This window comes from Stenella coeruleoalba, assembly GCF_951394435.1.
Source record: "Stenella coeruleoalba genome assembly, chromosome: 15".
Lineage (NCBI taxonomy): Eukaryota > Metazoa > Chordata > Mammalia > Artiodactyla > Delphinidae > Stenella > Stenella coeruleoalba.
The window spans coordinates 57,151,477-57,164,367 of record NC_137161.1 but is presented as its reverse complement, the minus strand read 5'-3'; the positions used below and the strand labels follow the sequence as shown (position 1 = coordinate 57,164,367).

At 44.1% G+C, this 12,891-nt stretch overlaps 1 protein-coding gene across 3 annotated transcripts in view; it reads left to right on the top strand.

The window, feature by feature from the left end:
- Positions 1-11,613, top strand: part of GRIN2A (glutamate ionotropic receptor NMDA type subunit 2A) — a 446,460-nt gene extending 434,847 nt beyond the window's left edge. For 2 of the 3 annotated variants that reach the window (XM_079944201.1, XM_079944200.1), the window contains exon 14: positions 137-11,613. In XM_079944201.1, the coding sequence (XP_079800327.1) occupies positions 137-1,936 (1,800 nt within the window). In that variant the 3' untranslated portion in view covers positions 1,937-11,613. The remainder of the gene's footprint in view (positions 1-136) is intronic. The other variant, XM_079944202.1, reaches the window with a different exon arrangement.
- The last annotated feature ends 1,278 nt before the right edge of the window (positions 11,614-12,891 follow it).

Here is a 12,891-nt window from a genome sequence, read left to right as displayed (position 1 = left end):
GGATTCAGATTGGATCTCACTGTTTCTCCAGGACTCCTATAAGAAGGTCATGTCTCACCTTTGCAGGTACAGTTCAGGTGTGAAATGGTTTCATGTCCTTGCTGCTGAGGATGGTGTTTTGTGCTCCTCCCCACAGGGCATTTACAGCTGCATTCACGGGGTGCACATTGAAGAAAAGAAGAAGTCTCCAGACTTCAATCTGACCGGATCCCAGAGCAACATGTTAAAACTCCTTCGGTCAGCCAAAAACATTTCCAACTTGTCCAACGTGAACTCCTCAAGAATGGATTCCCCCAAAAGAGCTGCTGACTTCATTCAAAGAGGATCCCTCATCATGGACATGGTTTCAGATAAGGGAAACTTGGTATATTCAGACAACAGGTCCTTTCAGGGGAAAGAGAGCATTTTTGGGGACAACATGAATGAACTGCAAACCTTCATGGCCAACAGGCACAAGGATAACCTCAACAACTATGTGTTCCAGGGCCAGCACCCTCTGACTCTCAATGAGTCTAACCCTAACACAGTGGAGGTGGCCGTGAGCACGGAATCCAAAGGGAACTCCAGGCCCCGGCAGCTTTGGAAGAAATCCATGGAATCTCTACGCCAAGATTCGCTGACCCAGAACCCAGTCTCCCAGAGGGATGAGGGAACCGTGGAGAACAGGAGCTACTCCCTAAAGAGTCCTAGGTACCTTCCAGAAGAGGTGGCCCACTCGGACATCTCAGAAACTTCGAGCCGGGCCACGTGCCACCGGGAGCCTGACAACAGTAAGAACCACAAGGCCAAGGACAACTTCAAAAGGTCAGTGGCCTCCAAGTACCCCAAGGACTGCAGCGAGGTCGAGCGCTCCTACCTGAAAACCAAAGCGAGCTCCCCCAGGGACAAGATCTACACCATTGACGGGGAGAGGGAGGCCAGTTTCCACCTCGATCCTCCCCAGTTTGTCGAAAACGTGGCCCTTCCCGAGAACGTGGACTTCTCCAATGTCTACCAGGACCATAGTGACAGTTTCCGCAAGGGGGACTCCACACTGCCCAGGAACAGGAGTCCCCTGCACGATGAAGATGGGCTCCCCAACAATGACCAGTATAAACTCTACTCCAAGCACTTCACCTTGAAAGACAAGAGTTCCCCTCACAGCGAGGGCAGCGACCGGTACCGGCAGAACTCCACGCACTGCAGGAGCTGCCTGTCCAACCTGCCCACCTATTCAGGCCACTTCACCATGAGGTCCCCCTTCAAATGCGACTCCTGCCTGCGGATGGGGAACCTCTATGACATTGACGAAGACCAGATGCTTCAGGAGACAGGTAACCCAGCTACCCAGGAGGAGGTCTACCAGCAGGACTGGGCACAGAGCAGCGCCCTCCAGTTCCAAAAGAACAAGCTGAGGATTAGCCGGCAGCATTCCTACGATAACATCCTCGACAAACCCAGGGAGCTGGACCTTAGCAGGCCCTCCCGGAGCATAAGCCTCAAGGACAGGGAGCGGCTTCTGGAGGGAAACTTGTACGGGAGTCTCTTTAGTGTCCCCGCCAGCAAACTCTCGGGGAACAAAGGCTCCCTTTTCCCCCAGGGTCTGGAGGTCAGCAAACGGAGCAAGTCTCTCTTGCCAGACCACACCTCCGATAACCCTTTCCTCCACTCCTATGGGGATGACCAACGCTTAGTTATTGGGAGGTGCCCCTCGGACCCTTATAAACACTCTCTGCCATCCCAGGCAGTGAATGACAGCTATCTCCGATCGTCCTTGAGGTCGACGGCATCATACTGTTCCAGGGACAGTAGAGGCCACAGCGATGTGTATATTTCGGAGCATGTTATGCCTTATGCTGCAAATAAGAATAAAATGTACTCTGCCCCCAGGGTTTTAAATTCCTGCAGCAATAGACGCGTGTACAAGAAAATGCCTAGTATTGAATCCGATGTTTAAAACCTTCCATTAATGTTTTATCTATAGGGAAACATAGTTAATGGCCAACGTTCCGGAGGATAAAGTTGGATGTCCAATAGTGCCCTGCAAGAGCAAGAGGATTTAGGAAGGTATTTTTCTGTTGGTTCTTTTGCACATGGCTCCATGCCACAGTCTTCCACTCAAGGAATCTTGTGAGGTGTGTGCTGAGCGTGGCAGATACCAGATAGGTGAGTCCTTAACCAAAAATCAACCAATAAAAGGGCAAGTCTCCTGGACATGCCCGCTAGGTATGTTGGCAATAATGACGCGTTGGATGCCAATGGTGATGTGATGATTTCCTATATTCCAAATTCCATTAAGGCCAGTCCCCCATGTAATTTCCTCATCAGAAATGCCTAATGGTTTCTCTAATACAGAGTAAGCAATATGGTATGCATGTAAATCTGACACAGACAAAACAAGAATGCATCTGCACTGTAGCGGGATTGACACGTGCAAGAGATTAGGAAGTTTGGATTTACAACTGGTCCAGCTTTATTGTTATGCCTTCCGTCACAGCCCCGGCCCAACCCCAGAACTCCAGGCTCCCCCAAGGAGTAGCAAATCAGTGTGTTTGTGGTCACTCTGCTAGCTTCACTGTAGTCCATTTCCAAGACACATCTGGAGTAAAAGGCCAGAAGGGCCCTCAGGCAGAGAGCTACCGGAATCCCTTTGGATGTCGATTTGTGTCTTTCACAGACACTCTCTCACCCTTGGCTTCGATGGTCTTGTTCAGAGCTGCATAAACTCACACATTTGTGTCTGCAATATCGTGTAAGTGTGGATCTTCTGTCTATGACACAGCGGCCGTTGTAGTTTATCCCGAAGACTCCTGTGTACGTGAGTTTGCATTTCCCCCTTCTGGTGATGACTCAGGGTTGTATAGTATCTGTTACCCTTCCCCCGCAGAGTAACCATCACTCGTTCAGTCCCCGAATCACCATGGTGGCGTTTCATTGCGTGTTGCTGTTCCCAGTGTGGTGAATGTGGTGGCATGTGCCAGCAGCCATATGTGTACTGCGATCCTTAAGAAGTAAAAGGCCATCCGTCTGCTGAAGGCCAGCATGGCTGTAGGGTTATCTTCCTTAACGTCCTGAAATTCAGCTGGACACTCGTCTCCAGCCCCACTTCCTTAAATCAAAAGCCTTCAAAACATGAGAGACACTCATGCATCTGCCCTGAGCAGCCTCCAAATTGTGGATAAACTTTAGTGGGACAAGTGATTTCTCTCTTCTGAAATAGTCACTCTATTGGAGGCAAACTGCCTCACTAGCACCAACGGGAGATGAAAAATTCCTCGAAGCATTTGTCATTTCCGAGCAACCTTCATTCTCACTCTACTCAAACCTGTGCATAAATGATATGAGATGATACTCATTTTGTAAACCTTGGGGGAAGGGTAGGGACTCTTTATGCGTGAGAAGCTTAGCACAGTGCCTGGTGCGTGCAGTGTGGCCCCCCAGAATTAAGGCAGTTGTTATGATACTTCATCAGACAAGAATTTTCTAGTTTAAAAATTAAATATGATGAAACCCACAGCCATATTAATTGAACACTTTATATCGTTCTAATCCAATAATTAGTGTGTTTTAAATACATGAGTATCCCTGAAGTGCTTGGGCTAAGTAGCCACCCATTTTGCAGGGCACCTGGGTCTGTTGTGGTGTCATGTTACAGAAGCCCTAGGCTAATGTAAACGAGCCTGACCATTTCCTGGTTTGCTCCTGCGTTTTGCTCGGGTTCCCAGAGGAGGGGACAGAATGGCAGGTTGAAAAGTTATCCTGTTTCTTTTAGTCATGCTGTGTTCTGTTTGGTAGGCAGTGCTTTCCCATGAGTGGGCAGGTGCCAGGAATAATTCTCTTAGAGCTTGAGGATTCACTGAGTGGCTCCCTCTTTGAGAAAGTGCACCTGACCTACAATATTCCTATAATGATGAAAAGTGGTTGCGGTAAAGTTCAGGGTCAGTGGTAGAGAGGCAGAGGGAGGCAGTGGGTGAGAAAGTTTTTGAGGTGGAGAGGCAGAAGGGGCCTACCAGGTGCCGAGGAGGAGCGCACTCGAATGTTGCGTTTTATTTCTTGGATGTTCCACCTTTACTGCCTCAAGAGAATGGAGAAGCCTAGATTGAAAGACCCGGAATAGTCCCCCCAATTTCTAATCTTAGACACACCTGTGACCATATCATTTTTTAGAATTTACTGCCTTTGCCCTTCCACTGCATTCTAGACCTATACAGCCCCAGCCAGGATCACCTCCATTTCCTCACAAGACTGGCATGTCTTGACATGAAATGAATTGAAAAGTCTCCCCAGAATACAGAAGAGCGGTACATCGCCAGCCTAAAGAGGCTGTGTGTCTTCCTCCAGTGTCCTCCAAACCAGGGAGCTGCCAAATATGGCAGAGATCTCCAGGGAGGGTGAGAATTACACTTGGAATGACCCCATAGATCAAAAACCCTTCTAATACCAGCATTCGTTCTGCTGTGAACCCCATGCCTCCCTGGGTACAGAAACTAAAAACATGGCTTTGGGAAGAACCGACAGTAATGTAGTGAAAAAAAGTATACACTTCCTTTAATGCCTAAAGTGTTTTAAAAAAAATAACTAGGATTGGATGCTATGTAATAAATACCATTTCCTTCCTCCACAAATTCACTGACTCCTAATAGTGATGATCCCAAACTTCAGACAATCGACCGTTGATGAGACGGTCACTTTCCAAGTGAAAGGTAGTGATGTTGAGCTATTCAGAGGTAATCCAAGTCATTTCAGTTCTTTGGAGAAAGAGTAGCAGGAATATAACATCCAACAGTAAATCACACCTACAGTACGGGAGGCGATAAGAATTACGTAGGAGGCCCTGAACTATGGGTTCGTGACAGAGGGTTCCTCTGACACGTCTAGGCTCTGAGTCCTTAGATTTGTTGATGCCAAGGATCCAGAATCTCTGAACCCAAATGTGTGCCGGAGTTTCCTCTGACTCAAGTCGGAACCGGCATCCGTAATGATACTGCACTAACTCCAAATGGTTTTCACCCCTTGAGAAGGACCCCACTAGTCCTCAGATAGGTAACAGTATGCACATGCAACCAACTTAAAATATTCTGTGTGTGAGGAGAGTCTTCTAGGATGCGAATTCTACTCTGGGAAGCCTTTGGGTTTTTGGAAAATTGTTTCCATTATCCTTACACCTGCAAGTTCTTAGGCCACCTCTAGTTTTAATGCTCTGAGAGGGCAGGTCACCAGTGGGTCTACTTTTCTGCCAGTGAGGCTTCCGTGAGAGGTGCAGGATTATAATCACCCTACTCATTAGTCTGTGTCCTTTGCAAATCTCACTGCATTTTTGTAGCCAGCACTGTCTCATGGCTTATAGCCGGTTTTCTCTTCCCTGTTTCATAAGGTGCCTGAGAAGTGTTCATGCATGGGTTCTCTGATGAAAGCATTCAAATCCACCCATTGCAGCAAAATCAGTCAAATCAATTCACGCCTATTTTCAGGGGAGAAAAAAGAAAATTACACCTTGTTTACAAATGAAATAGTTTCACTTAAATGGGAGGAGTCTAGCCAAGGCAGTTAATTAGTCAAAGGATCCACGGCGGCCACGCAGTCGTACATTGTTGATTCTATTTGATATGTCTGATGTGCAGTGGTAATATTCTGCATCTGCACATGGCTACCACTGATGTGTGTTTAATATTCTGCATCCTTCTCAGGAAATGACAAATGCCCCGAATTCTTTGCAGATGGAATTGCTAATGAAAAAGAAAAAGAGTTGGTGTTAGTTAAATGGTGATTAAAAATTTATCTCCTTTAAACTTAAAAAGTGCAGCCGTAATCATCAGTTGTCATATAAATAAATAGCTTGCACTGAAATCCCTTGCGGTTTAAGACCTAAATAAATACTAAGTTGAGAAACCTAAATATCTTTCAGAAGAGCTGAATATATTCATTAACTTTATGCAAACCCTGTACTGTTTCTTTGTGCGTAACTGTTGTGTATGAATTCTTAAAAGGGGGACATGAGTTGTTTCTGAAATAGAGCCTGTTTGTATTAAGCACAGCTAGAGTAGACATAATTGGACTTCAAGGGAAAGACCCACACCAACAAAAACCAAAACTGAATAGGTGAAAGCTAAACTCAGTGGTTGGTACTTAATACGACTTAAAGGCAATTTTCGTTTGAAAAGCAGTGTTTATTTTCACTTGAGATAAAACTAGACCTTTCTGGATACCCAATCTCTCTTGGTAAACAGGGTTGCAAGTGCTTAATGAGAGGTTACGTGGGGTCTGTACTTGAAAAGTTCTCCCAATATGCAGTTGCCCTTTTCCATTCAATCCCTTTACATTATTCTTTGTTCATACCTTATTGTATCAGAGGAGGTCAGCTTGCCACTTGGTAGAGATCAGAGGTGATCAAATGCACTTATCCTGTGAATATAAATGCTCATGTACACATGTATATAATATACATGCTTGGTTACTACAATTCACAAGTAAGTGTATTATCCAAATAAAATTGTATATAATGTAAAGTTTATGTTAAAATTTAAATGGTGATAATGATATTAACACATGGAAAACCCATTCTGGTTATTGATGGGATGATATTTATGTAAAGAGGGCACTGTTTTTCTAAAAAAAATTATCTCAGTTCTAGGGAGGATAATGGAGCCCAAGTGGGATTTGGGTGTTGGAGTTCTTGGCCCCTTATTAAAAAAATATATATCTGGGGTTAGGGGTGTGGGATGTATTCTGCTCACTTTTGCAGTGCTGATACGGACATGTATGTGATTTCTGTAAACCCATCAAAGGGCGTATTTCCTGTTTAAACTCCTCCTCTTCCCCCGCCCACACTCTTTCTGTGCCCGGAAGTACCCAGTATAGTATCAGCTAAAGGTGCGTGCCCAGAAGGGTCTTAGAAAGCCAGAACTTATAGAACTACACCAAGGTTTGGCGGGAGGGGAAGGGAGATGGGAAAATTAAGAGAAAATGAAATTCCAAAGGGGCGGTAGTCATCTGTATAAGATTGTCAGGTTGTCAGGTCTAGAACCCGAGACTTCCTGGTCCAGTTCCTAGCTTGGTCCCCCTTTCCAGGCTAACTCGTTCCTAGGTTTCTCACAGGAGTGCTCCCCTGAGTACCTCTGGGATCAGAGCCAGAGAACCTAAGAGAACTGACCTGGCTACCTTTGCCTTTTGCCTTATACAGACCCACGCATCCCTCTCTGAATGTGGTTTTCCTTTAAGCTCCCCAAAACCTCCTGCTTCAGAGTCCTGGAGAAGAGAAACTTTTTTTCAGGGACCTACCTGTTCCCTGGGAAGAGTTGATAAGGGATATAGTTTAAAACCTCAAACCAAAGTTGAAAGCTGGCAGTGATCACTGCGATAATATTGTTATATTTCTCATGAGCCAGGGATGAACATAGGACACTGATTAGCTGATGGAGCCTGACTGAGTATCCACTCTCCTTTTAAGGACAATTTGGGACTGGGGAGCTGCAAAGGGAATAGAAAGTACAGTCTCTTCCCATAAGTAGTGTATGGTCTAGAACTTCAGTTCCCTAATGCAAAAGATAGCTGAGGACCCATGAAATGCAAACATAGACTACATGAAAAAACTGGAAATGATAAATAAAGTTTTTGTCAGGAGATAAAAATTTATCTGATTCCATGCTCAAACAAACAAACTGACAGACAATCCCTTCCCTAGGCTCACTCCCAAGTAACTTTAGAGAATCTAGTTGTTGTTCCTGGAGATGCCCTTGATCATTTCAACCTTCAAAGATAGTACTTAGGGAACCCAGGAGCATCTGATCAGGTGAACAAACTTGCCCGTCTCGGGTTTTGCACAGGCAGCCTTGGATCTGGTTCCATTCAGTTCTCCAACCGTTGCCAAATCATGCCTCCTCCCAGCCCTGCTTTGTGACATGTGCTTTAAGAAAAGGTTGTGGAAAAAAATCCTCAAAGGATTGGGAAATAGACCATGATGTAAAAAGACTATTTTCTGAAACCTTTTTTTGTTTGGTTTCGTTTTTGACTTGTGAAGAATACTTTGGGTAGTTCAGGGTATAAATGTATCAGGGAGGGAAGTAGAGAGAATTCCTGTTGAGTCCCAAGTGCCTCGTGTTGTGGCTGGCAAAAGAGAACACATCAGGTGCCTGGAGAGAAGATGGGACAAGGAGATGGCAAAAGGGGTCAAGGTGTGTTTCAGCAAGATGGTGGGGTGGAAAGGGAGCTTATTTTTTCTCTGTCCATCCTATTCTGTACGTTACTGGAACGTTGGATTATCTGTTCATCCCAAGGACACACCTTGGTTCAGCACCTGAATTTGGAAATATCAAAATATATCTACATTGAGTGTAGACTGTATTCTAGGCGTGTCCTAGAATGCAATCCTCAAAATAACCTTAGGATGTTAAGTATGATTGCTCCCACTTTACAGATAAGGAAACAGGCTCAGATTGGTTTCAGCCTCATCAGCCACAGAATCCGCTAATAAATCTGTAATATTAGGCATAGTCTCAAAGTGCCTGATCTCCTCCAGGGAGGTCAGAATAGAAGTCAGGAAAAGAGATATTCTGTTTTGAGGTCCCTGGGGCTATTGCTTGAGTTTCAGCCTCTGTGGTGAGGAAGTCGGTTGGTGTCCTACCCCTCGTCGTCTGGTTTGGGGTGTGTTGAAAACTCCCGGGACCCCACCTCTGTTCATGGTCCCTTCTGAGACTTGAATGCTGTATGTGTCTCTCCCCTGAATGCTTGCACTCAGCACTTACTTTTTTTGGTTCCTGGGGAGTTATTTTCTCTACTTAGCATGTGCCTAATCTTAAATATCCCCTTCCTAATATCTCTTCTCTTTCTTAGTAGACATCAGGGATAATTCCATTAAACATATGCAAACAATATGCTCTCACATATGTGCGGTTGCACACACACACACACACCACACACACACACACACACACACACACACACACACTGCCTTGTGGCCCCCATTAACGCTCTCCTAAACATCGTGGCCCATTTTCAGAAAGGGCATGCTCTTTGCACCCTTCTGTTGCTTGTCTTTGCCAAGCAGACAGAATGAGGTTCAGAGGTGTGACAGGGAATTGAAAATAAAGTTTTTGCATAAATGATCAAGAGTTTGGTAATCAGTATGACTGAGGGGCAGCTATTAAGATTTTTTTTCCCTTCTTAGTCTGTTCTATTTTTTTCAAATTGTCTTAGAGATACTTTCCTGGTCATTGACATCAAGATAACTGTTGCACCACTGAATGCTTGTTTGGTTTATCTCATTAAAGAATGTCCAATTGGAATATTTCCACCAGGCTCTCTAGGAGTCTAAAATGATGTAGTGTGTAATACACTGTGTACGCGATGACCCTGAGGCAATGACGCATTCCTTCTTGAACCCCCGCTCCCATGTTCTAAGCCACGCCTCTCTCTCCTGGCATTTTATTTACTGTGAGGTGGGACACATTAGGACCATTTTATAGATGAGGAAACTGAGCGGGGTTTGAAGGAATGTTTCCCGGAGAGGTTCTGTGATTCCACCCCCTCTGGGGGTCCTTTAACCTAATGTAAGGTCGTCCTGGTCCCTGAGAAATGCTCTAGCCCTTTATATCTTTCAAGCTGGCAGTAAAGTCTCTTAAGACAGAAAGGTTATTATTATTTCATAGCTATTTTGAGATCCTGTTGGGTCTACAAGTGCATGACAACATTCTCCCAGGGACGCTGAGCTTTGCAGAAACTGGAACACTCAAAAGAACAATTTGGCCAGTGGTTCTCTCTTCACTGCGGCCGTATTTCAAAGCACACAACTCTCCAGGGAGCAGGGACCAACCTGTTGAAAATGGAGTCATTTCTCAGATTAACCTCCTCCAAAAAAGTGTCATCAGTACATAGAGACAAACAAGACCAAACAGATTATCACTCATAAATCCCTCTTATCTACTACATTTGTGAAACAATGAGTTTGCGTTTTTGCAATTCTGAGAACATTCCTCATTAGCAGTAGCCCTGGGTCATAACCTCTTCCAGTTAATTCTCTCTCACACCTTTGGGAAGGATTTAAGATGAGCCTTCAAAAGGATATTAATATAACAAGTAGCCAATACCACAGCTGCCTTTTAAATTAATAAGGTTAATTGTTCTCTAGCAAACATAAGTTTGTCTTTGACATTTTAAATGCTTCTCATTGATCGGACATTTTGCTGTTTCAAGCTTTTAAAGGGCTCAAATCAAAGACTATTGATAGCTGAGCAAATAGTGAAGGTCCAGAAATATAAAAACATTGTCAATTTTTCCATGAAGAACAATCATAGGCTTTTGAATTCGACCGAGGTTTTTACATTAGCCGTCTAAGACTTATTGAATTATTTCTATTCTCAGTTAAGCTAATTCAAACAAATGAACAGTATTGACTTTTCACATCTTTTTTTTTTTAATCTTTAGTTTATAAGGTTTGTAGACACAGCTCTGAGGCCATGACCATTAAGTAAATGTTCCAGGGTAGAAACTAAAGATTCAGATGACTATTTGGGGTCAAATTCAGGTGATCATCTTTGAAAATCCTGCTGGATTTGGGAAGATGAAAGTGGCACTTGTAACATTTATGTTTCTCAAATTTTTCCCCGGGAAAGGATGTCAATTATTTATTTTTTTTCAAATAAGAAATTAGGTCAAGAGTAACATTTTCATAGAAAATTCAGTAAGCTACTCAATACAACTAATTACATGGCTAGATATGGCTCAGATGCCTTCCAAGCCTGAGGGTCCCAAAATATTTCTTTAACAGTTGTTTTTAACTCTGAATCTTAATCTTGTTCATTCCCTTGCTAAAACAAATTTAAAAGCGTATACTTTCCAGATTATGTAGTCGGGATAATTCAATGTAGTATATCACAATAGAATGTGCGTATGTTTATGTATAGTCTATATATTTCAAGCTGAATATTCAGAAAGAATTAGGTGAGTTAATTGGTGGCTTGAAAAAGAAGCAGATCATAAACATCGTAAATAATGGCCTTCTCACCCAGAAAAAGAGGGTAAACTGTCCGTCTTTCATTCGTGTTATAAGACTCGTTGCATAATAATACACAAGCTGGTCATTACTCACAAGAAAGGAATTGAATTAAGCAGCTTGAAAGGTCCGTGTCTGAGTTCATTTTTAACCCAACATGGATGGGTTTGAAGTCCTTGTGCAGAGGGTTTCCATTCACAGCTACATTCAAACAGTCTAAAACCCACCTCAGAACTGGCTCGATCTCTTGTATGGAGGAGCCCCAAGCAAGCTGTGTTCTCTACTCAGTGGTTTTCATCTGGGAATAAGATGTTCACTTACCAACCGTAACAGTTTATACCTGTCATGTTTTAATCCACTGCATGAGGAAGTGCTAATAAGTGTATTAAATATTTCCAAGCATAGCTACAAAATTATACGTTTGCTTAACACCTTTCTATGATAGAGGAAGTATATACTATGGTTGTCTCCTTGTAGTACGTCTTTTATTTTTGTTCAGCGTGTTATCAGCTGTCTTAAGGAATGGGGTTTGAAATATGTGTGCAAACTGATATGTACATAACTCCCGAGGCAACAAAAGTGCCCAGTCATATCGTGTAAAAATGTAAATACAGGAGAATTTCATTTTTCTAATAAAGATAATTTCTGCCAATTGATATGAAAATGAGAAATGGAGTTGTGGTCTTTGTTGTTGCTGCTGCGGTTGAGGGCGTCACTAACGTTTCGGGCGGGCTTAGTGTTTGTACAAAGGGGAAAATCACTTATTTCCTCCTTTGTGCAATGGAGGAGTGGAGGGGGGAGCATGGAATTGGGAAGAATACAGGACTTGGCTTCAGGGTTTTACTGGCAAGATTTGCCACTGTCCCTAACCTAGATCGCATCTTCCTGTGCAGTTCCCACACTTGCAGCACTGACTCTGATAACGTTGGACTTCACCGAGCCCTGTGACTTATGTTTCTGGAAAAGAGTGCTGGTTAAAGACCTCCTCTCCTTTTGTATCCCAGGCAACAGCTGACTGCAAAGGACCACCCTTCTCTATATGACTTCGATATGACCTATGGGTGCCCCCCTTCTCCATGCCAAGGCCAGACACAGAGCCTCCAAATCCCCAATCCTTGCCTCATAAACGATTAGCGGACATTCTTGTTCTCACTGATCAATTGGAGCAAAATGCTTGTTGAGCAGCCAGAGCCAGCTCACAGCCTCCTCCTGGGAAGAGGCGGGGCTCAGATCTTTGGGTCTGCTACTATCCAATCCCACCACTCCCGTTCATCTCACATCCCCACACCCTGTTCTGTCCAGTTTTGTTTACTCCCTCCTATAAAAGAAGCGCTCCTTTTACCTAACTCGTGAGGTGGCTGCAGAGCTTATAGTCGGAGCATTCCCCCTATTCCAATAGTCCTCCTCCCCCTGTTGCAATAGTCCCTTTCTCCTCCTTGCAATAATTTTTCTATAATCGAGTCCCTCCTTACTAAATCTAGATTTAATTTTCATGTGACAACTCCCATCCCTAGATCAAATGACATTTCTAAAAAATCTGACCTTGTTCACTCTACCTCTCCTTTACTTAAAATCTTCAGCTTAAAACAAATGACCCAAAGGGAAAGCCCGGATTCCGTAGCCCGGCACACAAAGTCTTCCAATCCCCACAAACCCCTTCCTACCACGTGCCGTATGCACCTAGCGTCTCTCTGCTCCTCTCCAAAGACACTATGAGCTCTCGGGGTTCCATGCCTTCACTCATGCTATTCTTCCTTCCTGGAATGCTGGTCTCCTCCACGTCTCCTCGCCAACTCTTGATCCTCCTTCAAGTTGTATCTTCAATAGAAGCCTCTTCGTAGTCTTTCCAAGCTCTCTCCCAGCAGCAGAGTTAACACTTGACTTCTCTGTGAGCCAGCCCTTGCACACCCATCTCTCACATGATT